Raw genomic sequence first — 26,089 nt, forward strand, 5'->3', positions numbered from 1 at the left:
ACCAGATGGCTACACCAATGAATTTTACCAAACATTTACTTAGAGAAGACCTAATACCCATCCTCCTTAAAGTTTTCCAAAAAGTAGTAGAGGGAATACTTCCAAACTCATTCTATGAGGCTAGCATCACTCTAATACCAAAACCAGGCAGACACCACAAAAAAAGAAAATTACAGACCAATATCCCTGATGAACATAGATGCAAAAATACTCAGCAAAACATTAGCAAACCGAATTCAAAAGTACATCAAAAAGATCATCCATCATGATCAAACAGGATTTATTCCAGGGATGCAAGGGTGGTACAATATTCAAAAATCCATCAACAACATACACATCAACAAAAAGGACAAAAACCACATCATCTCCATAGATGCTGAAAAAACATTCAATAAAATTTAAATCCATTCATGATAAAAACTCTCAACAAAATGGGTATAGAGGGCAAGTACCTCAACATAATAAAGGCCATATATGACAAACACACAGCCAACATCATACTTAACAGCAAGAAGCTGAAAGCTTTTCCTTTAAGATCCGGCACAAGGATGCCCTCTCTCCCCACTTCTATTCAACATAGTTCTGGAGGTCCTAGCCACGGCAATCAGACAACACAAAAAAATAAAAGGCATCCAGATTGGCAAGGAAGAAGTTAAACTGTCACTGTTTGCAGATGACATGTTATTGTATACAAAAAACCCTAAAGGATCCACCCAAAAACTACTAGACCTAATATCTGAATTCAGCAAAGTTGCAAGATACAAAAGTAATACACAGGAATCCACTGCACATTTCTACACACTAACGAACTAACAGAAAGAGAAATCAGGAAAACAATTCTATGCACAACTGCACCAGAAAGAATAAAATACCTAGGTATAAACCTAATGAAGGAAGTGAAAGACCTATACCCTGAAAACTATAAGACACTCATTAAAGAAATTAAAGACACCAATAAATGGAAATACATCCCATGCTCATGGATAGGAAGAATTAATATTGTCAATATGGCCATCCTGCCTAAAGCAATCTACAGATTCAATGCAATCCCTATGGATATACCAACAGCATTCTTCAATGAACTAGAAAACATAGTTCTAAAATTCATATGAAACCACAGCAGACCCCAAATAGCCAAGGCGATCCTGTAAAGGAAGAATAAAGCTGGGGGGGATTACACTCCCTGACTTCTGGCTCTACTACAAAAGCACAGTAATCAGACTAATGAGACAGACTAGAGAGCCTAGATATAAACCCAAGCATATATGGCCAATTAATATATGATAAAACAGACACAGACATACAATGGAGTAATGACAGCCTATTCAACAACTAGTGTTGGCAAAACCGGACAGCTAAATCAAGAGAGTGAAACCGGATTGTTGTCTAACCCCATACACAAAAGTAAACTTGAAATGGGTCAAAGACCTGAATGTAAGTCATGAAATCATAACTCTGAGAAGAAAAAATAGGCAAAAATCTCTTGAATATAAACATGAGCAACTTTTTCCTGAATGCATCTCCTCAGGCAAGGGGAAACAAAACCAAAAATGAACACATGGGACTACATCATGCTAAAAAGCTTCTGTACAGCAAAGGACACCATCAGCAGGACAAAAACGCATCCTACAGTATGGGAGGAAATGTATTTGTAAATGACACATCCGACAAGGGGTTAAAATCCAAAATATAAACTCACATGCCTAAACACGCAAAAAGCAAATAAACTGATTAAAAAATGGGTGAGGATATGAACAGTGAGATATCACCTCACACCAGTTAGGATGCCCAACATTAAAAAACCTAAGAACAATAAATGCTGGTGAGGTTGCAGAGAAAGGGAATCCTCCTACACTGATGGTGGGAATGTAAACTAGTTCAACCATTGTGGAAAGCAATATGGAGATTCCCCAAAAACCTAAAAATACAAATACCATTTGACCCAGAAATTCCACTCTTTAGGAATTTACCCAAAAAAAGCAGGATCTCAGATTCAAAAACATATACACACAGCTATGTTTATTGCAGCACTATTTACAATAGCCAAGAAATGGAAGCAATCTAAGTGTCCATCAGTAGATGAATGGATGAAGAAGTGGTATATATACACAATAGAATACTATTCAGCCATGAAAAAGAAACAAATCCTACCATTTGCAACAACATGGATGAGAGCTAGAGGGTGTTATGCTCAGTGACATAAGTCAGGCAGAGAAAGACAAACACCAAATGATTTCACTCATTTGTGGAGTATAACAACAAAGTAAAACTGAAGGAACAAAATAGCAGCAGACTCACAGACTCCAAGACAGGACTAGCGGTGGCAGAAGGCAGGTGGGAAAGGAAGGAGAAGGGAATATGGGGGTATCATAATTAGTGCACATGGTGTGTGGGGGGTCACGGGAAGACAGCGTAGCAAAGACAAGGAGGGACTCTGGCATCTTACTACAACAGTGATGGACAATGACTGCAAAGAGGTATGGGGGGGTATTCGATAATAAGGGTGAATTTATTAACCACATTGTTTTTCTTGTGAAACCTGAGTGTATATTAATGATACCTTATTAAAAAAACAGCAGAGAGCAAAAGGAAAAAAAAAAGAGGGGGTGTATACAACACAGTCGTTCAACAGTTACCTATTAAATCTTCAACCTACTAGTGCAGTTACTATCTGTCAGTATGGGAAGATGTTACAGAATCACTGGCAAATATTCTCCATGCTGTACTACCTACCATGCCTGTGACCAACTTAGGTTTGAGAATTTATGTGCCCTTTTATTCCCCTCACCCTCCCAACCCACCTTCACCAGCCTCTCCAACATTTTAACACCTGTCACTTTTGTGTCTTTAACTCTACTGCTGTTTTGTTCCTTTTTCTACTTCATTTTTATATTCCACAAATAAGTAAAATCATATGGTATTTGTCTTTCTCTTCCTGGCTTATTCCACTTAGTGCAATACCGTATAGATCCATCCATGTAGTGGCAAATGGCAGGATACTTTTATGGCTGAGTAATAATCCACTGTATATATGTACCACCTCTCCCCTTCATCTATTGATGGACACTTAGATTGCTTCCATAACTTGGCTATGGTAAATAATGCAGTGATATACATAGGGGTGCATGTATCTTCACAAATCAGAGGTTTTGTTTTCTTCAGGTCTTTTGGATAGTGGTCACTAACTGGTATGAGTTGATATCTCACTGGGGTTCTGATTTGCATTTCCCTGACGATTAGTGATTAGAAGCACCTTTTCATGTGCCTGTTGACCATTTGTGTTTCTTCTTTGGAGAAACGTCTGTTCAGGTCCTCCACCCATTTTCTAATTGGGTTATTTGATTTGTGGTGTTGAGGCATTTTGAGTTCTTTATGTATTTTGGATTTTAACCCCATACTGAATGAATTCTTTATGAATATAATCTCCCATACTGTAGGGTGACTTTTTGTTCTGCAGATGGTATCATTTGCTGTACAGCTTTTTAAGTTTAATGTAGGCCCACTTGTTAATTTTCCATTTTGGACACATGCCCAGGAAAAAATTGCTCTTGCTTATCTCCAAGACATTTTTGCGAATGTTTTCTTCTAAGAGTTTTGTGGTCTCACATCATACATTTAGGTCTTTGATCCATTTCAAGTTTACTTTTGTGTTCGAAGACAATAATCCAGTTTCATTCTCTTACATGTAGTTGTCGCTTTCCCAACACCAGCTGTTGAAGAGGCTGTCTTTTCCCCATTGTGTATATTCATGGCCCCTTTCTCATATATTAATTGACCATGTATGTGTGGGATTTATAATCTGGGCTCCGTTCCACTGATCTATGGGTCTGTTCTTGTGCCAGTACCATACTCTTTGATTATCGTAGCTTTGTAGCATAGCTTGAAGTCGGGGAGCATTCAGCTGTGAAGCCAACTGGTCCTGGTATTTTGTTTTTGGGAGTTTTTTGATTACCAATTTCATTACTGCAACTTGTCTTTTTCAGATTCTGTTTTTTCCCTAGGTCAGTGTTGGAAGGTTGTATTTTTTAAGGAATTTGTCCATTTTCTGCTAGGTTGTCCAACTTATTAACATGATTTTTGATAAAATTCTCTATTTTCATTGTGACAGTTCTAACTATTCCTTTTCCATTTCTGGTTTTGTTATTTGTGACCCCCTTTTTTCTGGACAGACCTGGCTAGGGGTTTATCAATTTTATCTTCTCAAAGAACCAGCTCTTGGTTTCATTGACTTTTTTCCTATTGTTTCATTGTTTTCTACTTTATTTCTGCTCTAACATTTATTCTACCCCTCCTTCTTACTTTCATTAGTTCGTTTTTCTAGTTTCTTTAGTTGTGAGTTTAGACTACTTGGGATTGTTCCTGTGTGTTGAGGTTGGCCTATACTGCTATGTACTTCCCTTATAAAATTGCTTTTGCAGCATTCCACAAATTTTTGACTGTTTTTTTTCTTTGTCTCCATGTATTGTTTTAATTTGTTCACTGATCCACTGTTTAGAAGCATGCTGTTTAGACTCCCATGTGTTTCTGAGCTTTTTTGTGTGTAATTTATTTCTAGTTTCATACCACTGATCTGACAAGTTGCTTGATACAATTTCAATCTTTCTGAATTTAATGAGGCTCTTTGTGATTTAGCATGTGATCTATGGAGAACATTCCATGAACACTTGAGAAAGTATGTATCCTGAAGCCTTTGGATGGAGTGTTCTGTAGATTATCTGTTAAGTCCATCTGATATAAGGTGCTGTTCAGTGCCTCTGTATCCTTATTTTCTCTTGATCTATTGACATGAGTAGTGTTAAAAGTCTCCAAAAATGAATGAGTCCCAATTATTTCCCCCTTTAATTCGGTTAGTTATTTGTCATACATATTTAGGTGCTTCTACGTTGAGTGCATATATTAGTGGTTATATTATCTTGTTAGAGTGATCGCTTATCATTATGTAACATCCTTCTTTATCTTGTTACTTTCTTAATTTTGAAGTCTATTTTTGTCTAATATGAGTATTGCTACTACTGTTTTTTCCTATTGTTTGCATGAAAAACCTCTTCTATCCCTTCACTGACAGTCTGCCTGTCTCTGGGTCTGAAATGAGCCTCTTGTAGGTAGCATACAGATGGGTTTTATTTCTTTATCCACTCTGCCACCCCTATCTTTTGATTGGTGCATTCACTCCACTTATATTTAAGGTTACCAGTCATAGGTATGTACTTATTGCCACTTTATTATTTTCTGGTTGTTTCTGTAGTTCCTCTGTTTCTTTCTCTTATACTTGTTAATTGACGGTTTTCTTTAGTGTTGTGATTGGATTTCTCTTTGATTTTTGTGCATTACAGGATTTAGGTTTGTGGTTATCATAAGGTTCACGTAACACTTCATAACTATTAAACAGTCTGTAATAAGACAATCTTAAGTATTTTTAGGGGTAAAAATATACACTTGGAGAGCTATGAAAATTTTTTTCTAAATCAATGAAGTACTTTGTCTAAATGTAAATTAAAATCATTCAAAAGATGACTTTAAATACAAAAGCCAAACACTTCTACATGCTATAAAAATCATTTGATCAGTGTTATAGTGCTTACCTGATTCAATAACTGACTTCACCAAGCTAATTAGCTCCTTCCAAATAGCATTGACAACTGCATCTGTCAAAACAAAACCTAAGTATTTGAGAATGATGTAGACAGGACTATAAAGACTTCCTTTCATCCTTAAAGAAATAAACTGAGCAAAACTTAATAATTTAAAATGTAATTCTTATAATACTTGACCTTGTAAATAATTTATGAAGCTATCACCTCATTTTTGTTTAAGGAAAGGAGTTTTATAAAAGGACTGTTAACATATTAACATTGGATCATGTACTTAAGGTAATTATTCTTTTTTGTCCTTCTCTGTATTGGATATTTTTCACTTTGAGACAAGAAAAAATAAACATTCAGAAAACCACTAGAAAAAAATTTCCCAACTAGTTGAATAACAAACTATTTAATTTTGAAATTTCTTCTATCTTATAGACTATAAAACACAAGTTTATGTGTAGCTGCAGGCACTACAGAATCAAGGTTTGAATCACAGCTCCATAGCTTACTATGTGACTTTGCACAAGTCATTTAATTCTCTGTACAATGCAATGTCCTATCTGCAAAAAGGACTAACAGTAAGAGTTACTGTGATGATTAAATGAATTATTTGTGAAGCTCTTGCAGCAGAATCTAGCCAAGAGGTGGCAGTATATAAATATTTGCTATTTTAGTGTTCTAAACATAAGTCTAAAGAATAAAAAAAAAACTCTTAAATACTGACCAGAGGCATCTTTTCCAACTGCAACAAAACTATCATGAACAGCAGTGATAAGTGTATTTGCATGTTTAGAGAAAAAAGAGGAGCTGCTGATTAATGGATGTTCAAGTGGCTCTAAAAGTGAGGGAAAAAAAGGGAATTATGCATAACCAAAGCTTTATGAAAACACATTTCTCAATATAAAATTTTAGGTCATGTGACATGTTTTTGACTAAAAAGATTTATACTTATTATATACATAATTATAGAATATACTGGCTGGGGTAAAATATTCTCTCTCCTCACCCCAATACACTGTATTTTAATTGTTTTAAAATTGAAACTATTTTTAAAACAAGTACCTAAGCTCAATACAAGTTTGTTTTGCTTAGCAAAACTCAAGACTTCTGGACCCAACAAAAAATGAAGCAACATTTCAAGTCCCAAAAGTTGAATAGAGGGGATTGTGGCCATTCCACCAAAATTTGAACTTAAGTTCATCCGGGGAGTTACAGGGGTTCCGTATGGGGAAGCGCCTTAAAAAAAAAAAAAAAAAGATTAATTTATGCAAGCTTAAATTAGCTAACCAAATGAATATATTCTGTTTACTTCATTTCAAGGAAATGTACCTTTCTAATAGCTTCTCAAATAAAAGTTGGTTTTGTTTAAAGCCTATAGTAGCATTCCTAATTAAATAATCTTACTAGGTTGTAAACAATTTAAATGTTCACATATTTAAACAAAGGTAATTCTCAGGCATTAATCCATACCTTGAAATATTAATAGGCAGGATTCCTGGAACTTAGATATAAAAATCTGACTCAGAATAGCTAACAAAGTAATAACTAGCAAATAATTTTCTTTCAACAGTATATACACTAAACCACATTTCTTACATCTGTTATGATCTGCTGTTTTTAATAGCTCAAATGTTCTGGTTCTGAAATAACTACAACAGTCATTTGTAATGCATCTAACGTGTAGTGGAAAAAAGTTGATCTTTTCCAACTATAATAATGCAAATACAGCAGTAACATATGGAAAACCAACAAGAATATACAATGGATTTTGTGAAAAGGAAGCCCAAATTCTGAAGTGATTTCATGTAACAATGAACAAAAAAACCTTCACCCAAAATCTTAAAATGTATGTCTACCTCTTACCTTTGTGTAAAGGAGTCATAGGATTTAAACCAGGAGAAGTAGCTATACGAGATAAACTGCCTTGAGGAGACGCATTAGCATCAATACTTATTGTGCTTTGGATCAGGGGCACACAAACCTACAGGGATGAAAATTATTAAAGGAGAACTATCTATAAATTGCGTAATTGCCATTATTTTTTAACATCTTGTGTAATTTTGTTGAATTTCCTTAAGAAGTAGTCTAAATTCTTTTACTATGTCGAATTTTATTGGCTGTTTTCATGCACAAGCTTTTATAAACTAGGAAATGTAAAAATTGTATTACACCTGTATTTGCCTTAGCTATGCATTTTATAAATTTTCTAAATTTGATAGAAAACTATACATGTAATTAAACTTTTACAAGTAACATCTTCCTGAGCTTTAATAACACAGGTAGACAGACTCACTTTAGGTTTTTAAAATGCACAACTAAGACTTGAAGTTAATTTCTAAAATTATTCCATTATCAGATAGATCTAGCCAATGAATAAACTATGACAATGAATGTGCAGGACGAGATATTATAAACCTACCTAGGACCTTATAATGAAAATTTCGAAAATTTTCCAAAATTTTAGAAAAACTATGATGTTACATATTACTATCAATGACCAATTTTAATTGGTTCATGCTCTAATAAATTTAAAGAGCCTTAATATATTAAATAATCAAAAATTTACAAGGAACTTCCCAAAAATTCAATTCACTTTCCAAGAATACACCACTATGTAATTATTTATATAGATTAGAAGACAAGGACTACAGATCCAAAGTGAGATAAACTCCAGAAGTCACGGTAAGCCAAAGAAAATATAAGAGCCACTGTTTTTCTGCAAAAATCGTTAACAACCAAGGATAGGAGTAATTGCGAAAATAGGGAGACACACACACAGACGATATAGGTAGGGTGTGTGTGGGAGGGTGTGTGTGGGAGGGAAGTAGGGAGGTAGGGAGGGAGGGAGGCAGGGAGGCAGGTAGGTAGGTAGGTAGGTAGGTAAAGATGTCTGGTGTCTAATGCCAGGAAGGAGATTGAAATTGAAATCTTAAGTTGATTTTTTCCTTTGCATGATTTATTTCTAGTTTCATACTTCTGGTCTGAAAAGGTGGCTGGCAAAATTAAAAACTTTTTTATGCCCTAGTATGTATGTGATCTATTCTGGAAAACATTCCATGTATACTTGAGAAGAATGTGTATCCTGCCGCTTTTGAGTGGAGTGTTCTGTAGATGTCTGTTAGGTCCATCTGTTCTAATGTGTTGTTCAGTGCCTCTGTCTCCTTATTTTCTGTCTGGTTGATCTGTCCTTTGGAGTGAGTGATGTGCTGAAGTCTCCTAAAATGAATGCATTGCATTCTATTTCCCCCCTTTAATTGTTAGTATTTGTTTCACATAATTAGGTGCTCTTGTATTGGGTGCATAGATATTTATAATGGTTGTTATATCCTCTTGTTGGACTGACCCCTTTATCATTATGGAATATCCTTGTCTCTTGTTACTTTCATTGAAGTCTATTTTGTCTGATACAAGTACTGTAACTCCTACTTTTTTCTCCCTAATGTTTGCATGAAATACATTTTTCCATCCCCTCACTTTTAGTTTGTGTATGTCTTTGGGTCTGAAATGAGTCTCCTGTTGGCAGCATGTAGACGGGTCCTGTTTTTTTTTTATCCATTCTGCCCTTCTATGTCTTTTTGGTGCATTTAGTCCATTTATATTTAGAGTGATTATCGATAGATATGTACTTATTGCCATTGTAGGCTTTAGATTTGTGGTTACCAAAGGTTTATGGGCATGAAATTGATTTTTAAAATCACCTGTAACTATATTGGAAAGCTATGATGGGATTAAATGACTCTTAGCAGTATGTAGCCTAGAAAAGGGAGATAGGAAAATTATTGATCCCACTTTAAATCTACCCAGCATAGTACTTGATTTCTACTTTAGTAATGTTTTTTTTTTTACTTAACTCAAATTCTGTGTCTGGGGAAAAAAGCTTTCATGTTATAGTGATCTGGTAACACAAACAGTATTAACATGGGAAGATCAGATTGGTAAGAATTTAAGAACACATTAACAACAACAAAAAGACCCCACCAAAGTGCAAATCAACACTTGAAACATTACCTGTTCAAAATTAGCAGGAAGTTGAGGTCCAAGTCTTATCAATAAATACCACCAGACTTCTAGTTTTGTTAGTGCTAGAGTTTCTGTTCTCACATGGATGGAACTCAAAGGCTGCATTAACAACTTCAGTCTTTTTGCACTACATAGTATTTCTTAAAATAAGCACATGGATAAAAATTAAGAGCTAAAGATTAAATTTTAAGAATGAGTATTAAAGTCTTTTTTACCATAGCAGAGGAATGAAACATTTTTTTAAATCACCAGTTGTTCCTGGTTCTCCCAATATTTTCACTTCCAGAAACGCTAGTAGAGCTAGACCACAACACTTATAAGGCAACAATTAAAAGAATGTTGTATTTGTTATATACTGTGTGCCAAGGGCAATTTCCCCGTTAAGGGGAATCTTGCAATGCCTACAGTATTTTTGGTTGTTACAGCTGAGGCAAGTATGGACGATGCTAATGGCATCTAGTGGGTGGCATCCAGGGATACTGCTGCACTTTCCAGAACAGACAGGCAGTCCTACATAAACTGTCCAGCCCAACAAAAATCCTGAAGTTTTGGAGAAACTGTCCAAGCTGGTTTAGTATTTTCATTATGTGCATTTCACAGATTTTTTTTAAAGTGCCATATATTTTTACATTCTATCAAAACTGGTTATTTTAAAAACTTACTAGAATTTTATCAAACATTACTGTTAGACCCATTAGATTTTGTAAATCTAAATTCATTTAGATTAAGATCTATTCCACATTAATAACCAGATTGTTAAAGTTGTGCATAAAAATTCAATTTTTTCAATAAAGTATTTATACCACAAACATACACTATATGTAAGTGTGACTGGAGATATATAAAATAAGAGTTTATGTTCAAGTAACTTATCAAAATGTCTTAAAGATTTTGAAACATCTATCAAGCCATCTATTTGGTGGGATGGCATTCATCAGTGTTTCTTAAAACTATTCTGCCATTTAGCTTTCAGTTAACATTTATATAACAAGAAAATAAAGTCAGACTACTGTGGAAAAATCCTTTATAATCATTTTTAAACTCCTACTTAATAGAGGAGATCCATAATTAATATCCCTATAGCAGAGATTTCCCAAATGCCAGGCAGTAATCCATTCTCCTTTAGTTACAAGACCTGCTTTCCTCAGGAAAGTGACAGATGCCCAATTTTTCACTTCTTTATCTACTCTTCCATTTAGTCATTTTACTCCATGAGATTTAAATGGAAGAATATGTAGAATTTCTGGAATGCTCTTTAGAGATAGCTGGCTCAGCTGGAAAGAAGTCATTTCTGCTCTTCTCCCTGCCTCTCCCCTACCACCTTCCAATCATCTATAACTAAGGCATATTGAAGATGACAGAACAGAAAGGCATTTGATGCCTTAATGATTTCCTGGATTCATAATACTAGTCACAGACTCTGCAGCTCTTGGAGATATGTCAAATGAGATTAGCATTTTATTTATCTTCTTTAAGCCACTCCTATTTCATGATTTAACACACAACTACACATAATTCTAACACGTTTAGTCCCAAAACATAATCTCACAATGCCAGTTCATAAACAGCCAAAGAAAGAAAAAGGTGACATCTCCAATCAAAATCTGTGCCTGGCAATGCACTTTTACCAGTATTTTCAACAAAAGTTAATTACAGTTAATTTAAATAATCACCTTGTAAAACACATTAAAATGGGGAAAAAAAAGATTAATGGTCTTTGACAGAGGAAATCAACATTACTTAAAAAAGATCTTATAAACATCACAGTATGCATCATAACTAAGATGGACTAACCAATTAAACAGATACTCATTCTAACCCACTTTTGGGCTAAACACTTTTTCTCATTTATTTATTAAACACCTCCAGTGGACTTAAGCTTAAGGTAATCAAAAGGAATCACTTCTATATATTAATGTTAACCCACTATTAAATACTATTCTAAAGGTCCTGAAAGAAGAGAGTTCATCAGCCACATTTTTATTCCACAGCAATCACAATTGTTTCCTATTATCTACTGACTAGACTTTGGGACCTTTGATAAATTATTTAATCTCTCTAAAATAGTGACTACTACATACCATCTCAGGTCTATTGTGATTACTAAATGAGAATTATGTAAAGAGTTCGACTAAGTGGTGGAACATACTAAGAAAGCCAAAGACTATTTGCCACTTCATTCAGTTTTTGGAATAGCTTAAAACAAATTATACTAGCTTTGATTTTCAGTAGCGCCTAGACTTAAATTCTTTTGAGCAAACAAAATTTCCTTAAAACAAAAGCATTCAACAAAATTATGTTTCAATATAAAGTCTGGACATAATCAGAAATGCTCTGTCTTTTCATCTTGGTTAACTAAAATTCATAGAAAATTGGAATTTTAGAATACTACTTACCTGGATTTAAAGCAAAATTATCTATTAAACTCTTCCAAGCAATAAAAGCTATTTTTTTAATCATAGGTGCTCCACTACGAAATCCTAATTCTTCAAGCTGTAACAGAGAATTAATGAAACTCCCACTTCGATGCAAGGTCTAAAAATGAAAAATCATTAAAAATTTATTTACCTGCCTGAAACAATATATAGGCACTACTATTATTTATTTACCTAATTCACTGTTAGTTACGTAAAGCCTTAAAATTTTAAAGAAGTACAGAATTTGTATGTATACAAATTCAAAATCACAAAACAAAGTTCCATGAAGCAAATAATGTATAACACAGAACATTAAAACATTAAAATTAAGATGAATTCCAAGTTTTACTAACATAATACCTCCACAAAAAAGGATACCCCTATGAAAAAAAAATCAATAAATTACATAATATGTAAAAGAAAAAATAGGAAATGTTGAACACAGAAGCTAATATAAACAAGTCTTTCCAAATAACACTGAAATAGAAGGTAAAAAAGAATTAAGGGGAAAATGGATGACAAGTAAACAATGCATCCAAAGAAAAAATATTTAAAAAGATCACACATTAACAGTCCAAGTGGTTGTAATCAACATATAAACTGAACAGAATATAAGCTGTATAAAAAAAAAACAAAGAACTCACAAGAAAGCTACTAGAACTAATAAAATAAATTCAGCAATGTTGCAGAGTACAAGATCAGTGCATGAAAATGTTTCTACACACCAGCAATGAACACTCTAAACAGGAAATTAGGAAAGCAATTCCATTTACAATTAACACCTAAAACAAACAAGAATAAATTTAATCAAGGAAGTAATACTTATACACTGAAAGCTAGGACGCATTGCTGAAAGAAATTTAGAAAAACCTAAATAGTTTCCAAACCATCCCACGTTCACGGATAGGAGGATTTAGTTATCATTAAAATGTCTGTACTACCCAAAGCAACCTATAGATCCAACATTATCTTTATCAAAATCCCATCAGCCTTTTTCACAGGAAAAGAAAAGCCAATCCCTCAAGTTCAATTGTGAAACTGCAAAGAGCCCCAGATAGGTTAAGACAATTTTGAAAAAGAGTAGTAAGTTGGAGGATTCACACTTCTGACTTCCAAACTTACTACAAAACGTCATTAATTAAAACATATGGTAATGGCAGAAGGATACAGACCAATGGAAGAGAGATCCCACAATTAAACCCTCACGTATGCTGTCAAATGATTTCCAGCAAGGGTGCCAAGATCACTCAATAGTAAAGAGGAATCTTTTCAACAAATGGTGCTGGGAAAACTGAGTATTCACATGCAAAAGCATAAAGCAGGACCCATGGCTTATACCATACACAAAAATAAACTCAGAATCGATGAAAGATAGAAACTTAGGAACTAAAGCTATAAAACCCCTAGAAGAAAACAAAAAAAGATTCATGACATTGGATTTGGCAAAAACTTCATGGATATACCAAAAGCACAGGCAACAAAAGAAAAAAATTTATCTAACTTACATTAGATAGTCTTCATCAAAATTAAAAACTTTTGTGCACCAGGATATCATCAAGAAAGTAAAAAGACAGCCTACAGAATGGGAGAAAGTATTTGCAAATAACATACCTGGTAAGGTATTAATATTCAGAATAAAGAACTCCTACAACTCCACTACCAAAAACCATATCATGAAAAAACTGGTAAAGGCTTTCCTGCCATGGGTTATGTGGACCTGGCTCTCAGAGACCCCAAAATTTACAGGTTCTTTGCACCAAGGCAGCTGGACAATCATCACCATGCCACAAAATAAATACTGACCTATACAATAAATGTCATGGATATCACTTGGATTATCCTGAGAAGAGAAAGTTGAGAGGCTCATGAATGTTCAAAGGCAGCAGCCATGACTTGTCTGAAGGCTAAGTTCTACAATGAATAGCAGCAGCACACTGACAAAATACAAATGAGCAAAAAGTCTATCAAGATGCATGAAGAGAGAACACCAAACTAAAGGATGAAAAACCTCCACAAGGAATACCTGCCTGTCTGTTGGACACAGAGCGACAGTCCTGAGCTAAGTAAGGTACTTTCAAATACGGTTAAATTTTTAAAGGAGAAAGCAGCAGGAAATGGGACGAACCTCCACCCAAGGTTCATGCCCAGGAAGGAGTAACACTAAGTTATTTGAATATGAAAGAGAGAAGAAAGCATGAAAGACACTGATGATTAAAGTCTGCTCAGTTGGAAATTGTTTTATGTGAAAGCCACCTAAACATGGAAGCTTGTTAGGCCAATGAACTTGTTACAAGAAAACCTATGGACTATATTACATAATAAATATAACCTTTGCCTATCAATATATACAACTTCCTCACTATATACAACTTTGGGTACTACTCAAATGAGTAGATCTGGCCCTGTGACACAAGGAAGCAAGGTTACTTGGGGGAAATATGCCCAGGTAACTAATGATCTTGAAAATGATGAAAGCATAAATGCAATCTTACCAGTCTGACACCAGTTTAATGCAAGTAATTCCTTATAATCATTTAAGACTACAAACTAAGACTGCAACACCAATCAGGAAAACCAACATTGTTAGTCAGGTTCAAGGTGAGTAGACAACACCGTTACTTTGATGCTTCTGAATTATTACCCAATAGGCCTTACATGTCTGCAATAATCAAGAGAACTATTTACCATATTGTCAAAATATTAAAATGTCCCAATTTTACAGACGAACCCAACACATTTTCTGGAATGGCTACTATCCAAGAAAAGGTAAATAACAAACTCTGGCAAGAATGTGGTGAAATTGGAACTCCAGTGCATTACTGGTGGGCATGTAAAATGATGCAGCCACTGTGGGAAAACAATGTGGAGGTTTCTCGGAAAGTTCAGTAACTACCATATGATCCAGCAATTCCACTCTTATATATATACCCCAAAAAATTGAAAGCAGAGATTCCAACACCTTTACACCAATATTCACAGCAACAGTGTCAACAGCCAAAAGGTGAAAAGCCAAATGTCAGTCAACAAATGGACAAACAAAAACAAGATACATGCAACACAATGAAGTATTATTCAACCAAAAGAAGGGATTAAATTATAATACATGCTACAACATGGATAGGCCTTGCAAAAGTTACACTTAGTGAAATAAACCATACACAGAAGGCAAGTAGAATGATTCCACTTACGTGGGATACTAAAATTAGCAAATCAACAGAGACAGAAGTGGAATAAAGGTTTACCAGGGTCTGAGGGAAGAGGGCAGAAGGAATAATTACTTAACATATATAGAGTTTTTGTTGAACATGATGAAAGTTTTGGGGTACATCCAAAATATATAAAGAACTTACACACCTCAACACCCAAAAAACAAATAACCCGATTAACAAATGGACAGAAGATAAGAGACTGTACTCCAAAGAAGAAATTCAGATGGCCAAAAGACACATGAAAAGAGGCTCCACATCACTAACCATCAGGGAAATGCAAATTAAAACCACAATGAGATATCACCTCTCACCAGTAAGGATGGCCAGCATTGAAAAAACTAAGAACAAATGCTGGCGAGGATGCAGAGAAAGGGGAACCCTCCTACACTGCTGGTGGGAATGTAAGCTAGTTCAACCATTGTGGAAAGCAATATGGAGGTTGCTCAAAAAACAAAAAATAGAAATACCATTTGACCCTGGAATCCCACTCCTTGGAATATACCCAAAGAATACAACCTCTCAGATTCACCCCATATGTGAAGACATATGCACCCCTATGTTTATCGCAGCACTTTTGACAACAGCCAAGATATGGAAGCAACTTAAGTATCCATCTGTAGATGAATGGATAAAGAAGATGTGGTACATATATACAATCAAATACTATTCAGCCATAAGAAACAAATCCTACCATTTGCAACAACATGGATGGAGCTGGAGGACATTATGCTCAGTGAAATAAGCCAGGTGGAGAAAGACAAATGCCAAATGATTTCCCTCATTTGTGGAGTATAACAATGAAGCAAAACTGAAGGAAGAAAATGGCAGCAGACTCAAGAGACTCCAAAAATGAACTAGTGGTTACCAAAGGGGAGTGGTGTGGGAGGTCAGGTGGGGAGGGAGGGAGAAGGGGACTGAGGAGTATTATGTTTAGTACACATGGTGTGGGGGATCACAGGGAGAACAGTGTAGCACAGAGAAGGGACATAGTGGATCTCTGGCAACTTTGCTGCACTGATGGACAGTGACTGCATTGGGGTATGGGTGGGGACTTGATAATATGGGTAAATGTAGTAACCACATTGTTTTTTCATGTGAAACCTTCATAAGAGTGTATATCAAGCATACCTTAATAAAAAATAAAAAATAAAAAAGACCATATGGGGGGGAAAAAAAAGTTTCGGGTACAGATAGTGGTGCTGTTTATACAATTTGTGAATGTATTTAATGCTACTGAACTGTACATTTAGGATGGTTATGATAAATAGGTCTACTCACCACAATGAAGAACCAAACACAACCTCCACTCAAAAAAAAACCTCACTTAAAGATAGAACATACACAAAACAGCAGCAGACTCACAGAACCCAAGAATGGACTAACAGTTACCAAAGGGAAAGGGACTGGGGAGGGTGGATGGGAAGGGAGGGATAAAGGGAATAAGGGGCATTACATTTAGCACACATAATGTACGAAGGGGGATGGGAAAGGCAGTATAGCACAGAGAAGACAAGTAGTGACTCTATAGCATCTTACTATACTGATGGCCAGTGACTGTAATGGGGTATGTGGTAGGGACTTGATAATGGGGGGAATCTAGTAACCACAATGTTGCTCATGTAATTGTATATTAATGATACCAAAATAAAAAACCAAAAACAAGTAGTCCCAGAAACTGTCACCGCCAAGAGATGTCTAAGGACATAAGACAACTACATGTAAGATGGTATCCTGGAAAAGAAAGCACATTAGATAAAGACTAAGTAAGTCCAAATAACTATGGACTGTAGTTAATATTAATGTATCAATATTGGTTCATTAATACTGATACTGTACCATAAATGTAAGACATTATTAATAGGGAAAATTCTGTGTGGGGAGGATGGGGGGAGGGGCACAAGGGAACTCGGTACTATTCTACTCAATTTTTCTGTGAATCTAAAACTGTTTTTAAAAGTCTATTAAAAATAAATAATAAAGGAAAATAAAAGACAGAACATATAGTTGATTCTGATTATTCACCAAAGTTATGTTCTATAAAGTAACCTCAAAACACTATGAGTAAGTCCTGGCCATCACTCCCATGCAAAATACAAGGCTAAATAAAGCTCCTGTGAGCCTCTGGTCATATTTCCATCAATCAATATGCAACCTTGTTTTATGCTTATTTGTATTTAGACTCCTTAATACATACTGTTGAGTCATGAAAACTGAACTCAACACAGCCAACAGCACTGTAACTCACGCCTGAACAAAGCTTATTTAACACACACATTTTCTCCCTAGAGCACATTATAAGCCTTCTTATGCTTAGGAGCCATAGACCCACACCTTAGCACTACTCTGGGGGCCATTTAAAACTGAAATCACCAAGAAAAAGCAGAAGTGAAGAATGTGGCACTAAATGGATCATGAAATGGACATATGTTTGATGGACACTGAGACCTGAAGTAACAAGGCAGAGCATAACCTTGCTTAACCTCAACTGAGAACAAGCACACCAGGGGACAAAGACTTATTTTGCCATTCTGCCTATCTGCAACTGACTACAGTAAAGCACGAGTACTGATGGTGGGTTAATAAATAAATTCTAGCGAGCAGTCAATTTTGAACATATGGCATGCATGAATGAGGACCGACAGTAACTATGTAAAGTTAAGAAATGAAAGGGTATACGGCATGTGAAAACTGTGAACTTACCTTCCCAAGAAGTTTGACAAACAGAGGCCATAATTTTAACACGTAAGTCTCATTTTTACTCATAAACAGTTTTTGGAGCTCTGAAAGTAATTTCTGCAAACAAAAGCAAGGAAAGGGGCAAAAATGTGGTATCAAATTGATTGTCTCAGCCAAAAATAGCTGTTCCCAATGTCTTATTAGGACATACATACAGCAAAGCTGGAAGTTTTCCTGTAAATGTCCAAATATAAATACCATTAATACTTTACTATGCTTGTCTTACTACATATCTGGCCATTCTTCCATTCATCAATTCAGTTTTTTTTCAACCCAATATACTTTTCTTTAAAAACTTCAGCATACTTATCATTAATTAAGAGTTCAAATTATAATATTTTAAACTTCTTACTCCAATAATGTAAAACACAGTAATGACTTCATGGATTAACAGACATATCAAGAAAATTTTAGTTCATATTTATAAATTGTGTGTAATCTGTTAAAAATTTTTAAACATACAGAAAAAGATTTGCAAAGACACTGGAGTTACTTCATTAGATTCCAAGTATTACCACAAGGTCTCCTGGATTTTCAAAAATAAAGTCTCAGGTTTTAAAATCTGGAGGGCTCCCTTCACTGTCTGGATTACTGCTCAACATAGGCTGAGTGATCCCTTTAACAGAAACCCCAATCAGCACAATTGTCATTCAAATTTGGATTCAAAACCTTCATACATGGTTTTCAATATAACCTAGAGTGAAAACCAAATGAATGCCTTCCAATGGCCCCCAAAGACCTGTTTCTCTTAACATCATCCCTTACTCTTTATCCTGACTCCACAACCACATCGCCCAGTCTTCTCTGAACATCAACCAGGTACACAGCCAGGAGAGAGGGCCTTTTGCTCTCAGGGCTCCTTCTGCCTGGAATAAGCTTACTCCACATTACACAAATAGTTCTCCTTTACTGCCTTCAAACCACTGTTCAAGTATCCTTTTTCCTTCCCTGATGGCATCTCACCCTTCCCATCTGATGGGACTCAGTCCCTGTTGTTCTCTGTAATGGTTTTCACTTAGTATACTACATTATTTTGTTTTGTTCACTGCTATATTCACAATGCATAACACAATACCCAGCATATTAAAAGTGCTCAATAAATATCTGCAAAAATCTAAAAAACGCAGCAAATTAGGAAACTGTACACGAGATGCACTTATGTGTATTAAATTTGTATCTACTGGGATTATACTGTAACAACCCAAATAGCACTGAATCAGTTGATACTCTCAGTTTTCCAGAAAGGCAATCCTTTCTGATCACCATTCACTGGGGATGGGGTAAAATGCCTGGATAGTAGTAACACTGAACAGACAAGCACCCTTCCTTTCTGTAATGTAGGAGCATTGTGCCTACACTAACTTAGGCAATTCTTTGTTTTAATTCAGTAAGGAACTTCCTAGATCAGAGTGCAATTATACCAATATGAGCCCTAAGTGTGATACAAAACCTTCAATGCAGTATCCAGAAATTCCTAACACAGATTAATACTTACAGTAGTCATAAGCTGTTCTGTGATAGATGCTATTTCTTGTTGTTTCTGCAGCAACAACGGCATTCCCATCTCTAAAGCAGTCGCTCCCCGCAAATGTACCTTTTGCGCAGAATGAACCACTAAAGGTATGACCAATTTTGCCCACCTAATTGATTCCTCTCCCATTTGAATTGGGGCTTGTTCAATTAGTCTATAATAGAAAAATCAATAAATTAGTTTGACCTCACCAGGAAAACCAGCAGCACACAGAACATGCATGGTATGGTTCATGTTTAAGAATATAAACATACACGCATCTACACAAAAACAGATCTAATTTTTACTTGATAGTTTGTACATTTCTGTATTACTTTCGTAAATTTCAAAATAAGAACACAGTTTGTCTTCAGATTAAATTTTTTTTAACAATTATTTTTATACAATTAAATTCAAAGTTCTAGGAGAGGGCAGCCAGAGAACATCACATACTGTGAGCACTGCAATCAGGGAATCAGAACACTAAGTAGTTACAGCAAATTACAACTAAAGAAAACTGTAAACAAATAAAAACAAAGAATTCCTATCAGTTTGCTGTTGGCATATCCAATTATGAGCAGGTGTGGAGGGAAAAGGGGATTTTCCCGTTCTCCAACTGGGGCTGGCAACTGTTAAATGTCTTCCTAAATAACCCCCCATAAGCCCAATTATGAGTCCATACTGTTTTTTAAACTTTTGGAAAATCTCTAACAGGGATAATTCTTAAAACCAGAACTGTGTTAGCACAGCACAACCAGGCTGTCTCAGTGAAAATACAGACACCCAGGAACTTAGGACATCTACTTCCTCCTTCCTGTGACCTTTGAGATTTTTGTCTAAAAGGTATCTCCTCCTTTAATGTCTGACTCATATTCTAGTCCCTTAAGTCCACTCCATGAAGTAAATTCTAAATTTGCTGAAACTATTTTCCAATTTGCACAGCACTCAGACTCATACCTTACGATGACATTTAATGCTTCATAATCAACAACAGCAGAATGCACCTCTCCTCTATTAAATACTATTTCTAATGAATCAATTATACTGGATACCTAAAAGATAAAACCAAAGAAATACAAATCGAATAAGCCAGGGTTTTTAAACTGGATGTGTGATTAAAGAAAACATATATAGAAACCATACTCACTACTTTGCCAACAGCTTCACTGGGAAATGTCTGCTTAGATATCACCCAAAGTGCCCTCGTACGTACATTTTTGTCTGAACTCTTAACAGTATCATTCAATTTTGAAAGGAGTTCTTGAATATTTGTCTCTAAAAAACAAGCAGCTTTTTAATTATGTAGAGTAGTTTACATCCTTTCAAATCTCAAATGCAAACCTAGAGAAAAATAGCATACTCTTTACTGTCAAAAAATGTAAATGCATATGCAGCGGAGAGAAGGATCAGAGACCCAGTATTATTATCAAACTTCTTCCCAAAACACAAAAATCAGGTCAGATGGGAAGGCATATTCAGAGAAAACAGCAGATTCCAAATCAGATAGTTTGTGCAACTGAACTGGAAATACGAGTCTACAAAAACAAAATCTAAAGGTATCATAGGTTTGAAAATACAAGACACTTTTTGGCAAGATGGTTATGAATCCTACACTGCTTTAAAATGAACATCTGCTTTAGACTGCTAACATTTCTACATATAAAAATGAAAGCAGAAATTCTTCTCTCAGGAAAAAAAAAGATGGTAACAATTTTCTGACATTCCCCACCCCATTCCTGATTTCCCTTCTCTAAAGATCACTTCCCGGGGTTTCCTTTACAATATCTACTACTAAGGACAGAACAACAATTAAGATTACTGGAAAACTGAGAAAGCATCAGATCCTGTGCTTTCAATACCACAGTTAGTTCCAAATGTCCCACTTACCACTATGTAAAATAACTTTTCAATTCAGCATGCTGCTCAGTACATATGCTTGTAGAAAATAATTGACCACCTAAATTATTATTAACTTCCAAAGCAGATGTGCTTTAAGAAGGTTCAGTTTTCCTTGCAATCATTTTTAAATAGGCCTACCTTTTAACAACTTTAATGTTATCAAAGTTAAAGCTATGTCTAGGAAAAAAGAAATCTTCCAATGATATCTAAACATTCTTTCACAAAAGCAAATCCTGTAACTACAAGTCAGAAACTAGTAGTACTTTTAATATCATCAAATTGTAAGTCTAAAAATGCTATCATATTTAATTACCTGATAATCCTGAGGTAATTTTGGGATTATATAAGCAAAACCCCAAGGCCTGTAGAGCAGCACTACTGAGCTCCGAGTTCTGGCTGGAAATATGAGTCTACAAAAACAAAATCACACTTAATACAAACAAGTATAATTTTAAATCAATATTTAAAGACCAAAAGTTGATTTAAAAACAAATTACATTTTATCAATCAACAATCTTTGAGAGTAGTTATAAAAGATCAGGAGACCAGGTATACAGCTTAAGCAAAGAGGAAAACTAGAGATCATCTAAAGAACATTTCTTAAAGATAAAAAACATCTCCACACACCTGAAAGCAAAGAGAAGCCAACAAATGGGAGATCTTGAAGACACTTTCATGAAGTCCTTCCACAAAGGTTAAGCAAAAAACTCATAGGCAAAAACTGACATTTTAACTTTAGAGTAGAGTGACACCACTTGGAGGGAAGAGGTTGGAATGTAACACTTAATTGAGTATCGAAAGTGCTAGCTTTAAATGTTATCTTAAAAATCTTAAAGAAAAAAAAATCCCTACTTCATAGACAGAATTTGAATCCATGTCTATCTGTAATTCAAAGCTGAACCCATATTATGCATATAAAAAGCTGTAAAATCCAAAACCTATCAGTGTCCCTATACCCACCAACCACGTTTTTACTTGTAACTGTGTCTTCCTAGGTACCATTTCCTATTCCAAAGTGATTTATCTTCAAATACTCCCATTTCTGTGAGTCGGATATCCAAGGAATCCTTCACTAAGTCTTACTTTTAAGCAGGAAGAATAGCAAACATTAGTAAACAAATGAGGACAATTCCCTGGGGCACTCCTTTTTAAATTAATCAAACAGTCAAACCATGGGGTATTTAAAGCAATCAGTTCAGACAGCCAGTTATAAACACTTAAGACTTTGAAAGCTACTACTTTATTTCCTGAATAAAAGCTAGCATGTTTCTGTGATCACTTTTATTAAATATAGATTGCTTGAAAGTAAGTGTTCCTTAACAGTGGTGTGTCTTGTCTTGAGAATGTTGTGGGTTCCTCGACACAACAGTAGCAGAATCCTAAACAATAACACAGAAACATGTTATATTTTACCTAGTATGGCTTCTGTTCCCAAGGAATTATCCTTACAGCGCTTGACAATTCACCCAGAAACTTCTGTGGATTGTCCTTATCTCTAACCACTAATATGCCTCCAAATAATTACTCAGCTGGCATTTTAGTTACAAACCCTATTTACAGTGCAACTTGACTCAAAAGCATGTAACTGAGTTCCTGATCTTACATTCTCTCAAACATCAAATTTATGAAGACGCCTGTCTTCATCACATCAAATATTGCTGGAATGTGGAACATGATAATGAAGAAAAATGGAATAAATAATACATTAACATTGCTTGATAATACTATCACTAAACCAAGAACTACTCCACAATAAGTTCCTGTTCACATGAACTGATGACTGTAACAGCAATACGAAGAAGAGTAGACAGTACCTACAATACCTCGACATTTAGACTGGAAATCATGTTAAAGTGTACAATGAACATGTTGATAGAATACTTGTTTAAAAGCACAAAAACAGTAATAAAAATAAGAGCTCAAAGGGACTTTGGAGATTTACAACCTCTTCATTCTAAATACAAGGAAATTAAAAGGTGTTTTTTAGGGAGGTCACAAAGCTACTGCGTACTCAAGTAAGGACAAGAACCTAAGTCTTTAGTTTGATGTTAAACTACCTACCACCTTCCTATAAACAAGCAAAAAAGATTACCATAATAGTATTTTTGACCACAGAAGAGTGGTAACACTGAGAGTGAGAGGTTAAAAAAAAGTTACCTACAGAGTAGATAAAAAAATTACAGAATCATTTACTTAGAAGTACATTCCCACAAAAGAAAACATTATATAATCTCTGACCATTGTTTTTAAATTAAGAGTAGAGGTTTTGGATTCAAGTTGCCATCGGCAACTTTAGGCAAGTTAAACCAATTTCTTCTGCAATGTGACAAGAGAAAATACGTAAAGTGATTAAGAGAGCAGGTGATATACAGTACGTGCTCAAATAATACTGTAAAACTGCTATTTATTTTGTTTTACATTCAAAGTTTTTATGAGTTAGCTGGTAATCTTTCTCCCAAAGTAAAAAACTGATAAGCAACAGAAATACATACTTTTAAGACTTTGTATAGCCGAGGAAGTTTTTTCTCAATTTCTGTAATGACTTCTTTTCCATCTTCTCCAGTCATACGACTTAAAAGCAGAAAGAAGACAAGTCTGTGTCACTGGCAGACACCAAAAAAGATCTAAAATACCTGTATGTATCATCTGTTTAAAGCTTATGTTAGAACCCTGGCAAATTGACCCAGTACTGAAGATATTTAAGAACATATTTAATACCGAATACAATATACATCAAATAAATGCAAAAAACCCTCAGAATAACTCTGGGTCCACAGTGCACACGTTTGCACAGTTTCACTATATGAAAAGGGAACTAGGAAAACTACCCTACTTAAAAAAATTTACTAGAAACTTTTAAAATCTTTATCGTTTATGTACAAGTTGTTATCCTTTCCCAGCAATTTCCAAGTTACTACGGATAGCGCTGAAAAAATGATTTGCAGTAAAACAAATATTGTGAAGCATATGCAATTAAAATAGAGCCCTAGTTATTACTCGTTATGAAAAAAAACAATGCTTAGTGGCCACACTGTCCCGACATCTGCGGCTTACACTGGAAACGATGCCTCCAAGCATTCCCACTTCCAAACTTTAAAAAAATTCTACCCTCTTAAGACACGTGTGCAGGATTCCTCATTCCAAACATACGCCTCAAGCGCTCAACACCCGGGAACATCACCGAGCACGCAACATGCCCGCAACTCGCCGGCCACCCCGACGTCCTCACAGCTGCCAAGCTTCTCGAGTTGCAAACTCATTTTGCATGTCCCACCCCAGCTCTCCCCCGAGACCCTCCGGAGCGCCCCCCGCTGCCGCCCGCCGCCGGCGGGCCTCACCTGGTCAAAGTCAGGTAAGCGTCCGTCTGCTCCCCGCGGGAGGCGGACGGATCTTCCAAAGTCTCCAACAGCGGCGCCAGGGGGCCACGACCCGGGGCCGTCATGTCGGCCACCCTGAGGCACGGACCGGAAAAGCAGAAAACCCAGTGACCGAAGGGAACAGCCAGCCACACAGCGGCGGCCCAGGGCGAGTCCGCGGCCAGACCCGCGCTCCGTCCCGGGCCTCACAGCCCCGCCGCGTCCACAACCCAAGACCTCTGCGTGCAAATCAAGGCCCTAAAGCCCTCCTGCGCCCCACAGCACGCCCACGGCCCACACCGCGCTCCGGCCCAGGCCCGCTCCCGCCACCACTTTCCCGGGCAGCTTTCAACTAAGGGAGGTGACCAGCGGGGGGCGGGAGAAACCCGGAGAGCCGGGCATCTCGCCGCGAGGGGGCGGAGGCTGCCAGTCAGAGGGCTCCCCACGGCCTGGCACTATGACCCCAGTGTTTACCGCCACGTACGAAGGTTAGGACCGCGTCCTCTCCGCGGCAGCCCCGCAGCCCCCGGGCGCAGCCAGACCTCGACTTTCCCCGCTCGGGCGGTTTACTCACGCGGGCTGCCCGCTCGCTCCTAGACCAAGATGGCGTCGGGGGCGGGCCCGGGAGCGCGCGGGAGTGGGGCAGGCGTGACGGGAGAGGCTCGAGCCAATCCAACAGGCCGCAGCGCGCCGAGGACATCGATCCCCTCCCTCCCGCGCCGGCCGCCCCGCCCGCCGCGCCTCTTAAGTAACCTTGCAGGGAGGGGTGTGTTGGACTCTTCGACCCGCAAGGGACGTGAAAATCGAAATGTGAGTGAATCGTCCAAGGTCACCAGACAAAAGTCAGTGGGCCCCCAGGCTGTTTTCAAACTCCGAGTCCAGTGCTTGTTGAAATACTTTAGGAACAAATCCTTGAGCAATAAGAGATAACAGTACTGCAGTGTTCAAGACTAAGGGCCGCGTCTAGATGGGTCTTGGGTCAAAGCGTATTTCTCTGTGGCTTTGGCAAGTTAATCAACCTTGCTGTGCCTCACTTTCCTCCCTGAAAAACAGATGAAAACAGTACCAGTTTCAGGTTAAAGTGAAGAAATAAAAGGCAAAGCCAACAGCGCTTAAGTTTTGAGTGTGCATAACAATGGCTTGGGGATCTTGATTTAACTGCCGATTTCTGGGCCCCACCCTTAGACATTGTGATTCCTTGGATTTAGTAGCTCTCAAGGATCTGCATTCTTCTATTAGACCCCAGCTGTTGCAGGGTGGGACTTGACCTGGGCTTCATTTTTGGAGAATTGGACAGTAAACCCTTAATGAAAGTCAATTGTCACTATTAATGGGCAGCTCCCCTTTTCATAGACCTCTG

At 36.7% G+C, this 26,089-nt stretch overlaps 1 protein-coding gene across 7 annotated transcripts in view; it reads right to left on the reverse strand.

The window, feature by feature from the left end:
* The window catches only part of RIF1 (replication timing regulatory factor 1), a 57,245-nt gene extending 31,873 nt beyond the window's left edge, over positions 1-25,372 (reverse strand). For 6 of the 7 annotated variants that reach the window (XM_036928346.2, XM_036928349.2, XM_036928350.2 and 3 more), the window contains exons 1-14: positions 25,214-25,366; positions 24,712-24,825; positions 23,866-23,944; positions 21,687-21,783; positions 20,622-20,749; positions 20,432-20,526; positions 19,460-19,649; positions 17,929-18,021; positions 11,999-12,137; positions 9,591-9,742; positions 7,446-7,563; positions 6,645-6,818; positions 6,307-6,417; positions 5,583-5,645 (exon numbers count right to left, since the gene is read on the reverse strand). In XM_036928346.2, the coding sequence (XP_036784241.2) occupies positions 5,583-5,645; positions 6,307-6,417; positions 6,645-6,818; positions 7,446-7,563; positions 9,591-9,742; positions 11,999-12,137; positions 17,929-18,021; positions 19,460-19,649; positions 20,432-20,526; positions 20,622-20,749; positions 21,687-21,783; positions 23,866-23,944; positions 24,712-24,815 (1,543 nt within the window). In that variant the 5' untranslated portion in view covers positions 24,816-24,825; positions 25,214-25,366. Of the gene's footprint in view, positions 1-5,582; positions 5,646-6,306; positions 6,418-6,644; positions 6,819-7,445; positions 7,564-9,590; positions 9,743-11,998; positions 12,138-17,928; positions 18,022-19,459; positions 19,650-20,431; positions 20,527-20,621; positions 20,750-21,686; positions 21,784-23,865; positions 23,945-24,711; positions 24,826-25,203 lie in introns of all 7 variants that reach the window. The other variant, XM_036928344.2, reaches the window with a different exon arrangement.
* Positions 25,373-26,089: the final 717 nt, after the last annotated feature.

This window comes from Manis pentadactyla, chromosome 8 (genome assembly GCF_030020395.1).
Source record: "Manis pentadactyla isolate mManPen7 chromosome 8, mManPen7.hap1, whole genome shotgun sequence".
Classification (NCBI taxonomy): Eukaryota; Metazoa; Chordata; class Mammalia; order Pholidota; family Manidae; genus Manis; species Manis pentadactyla.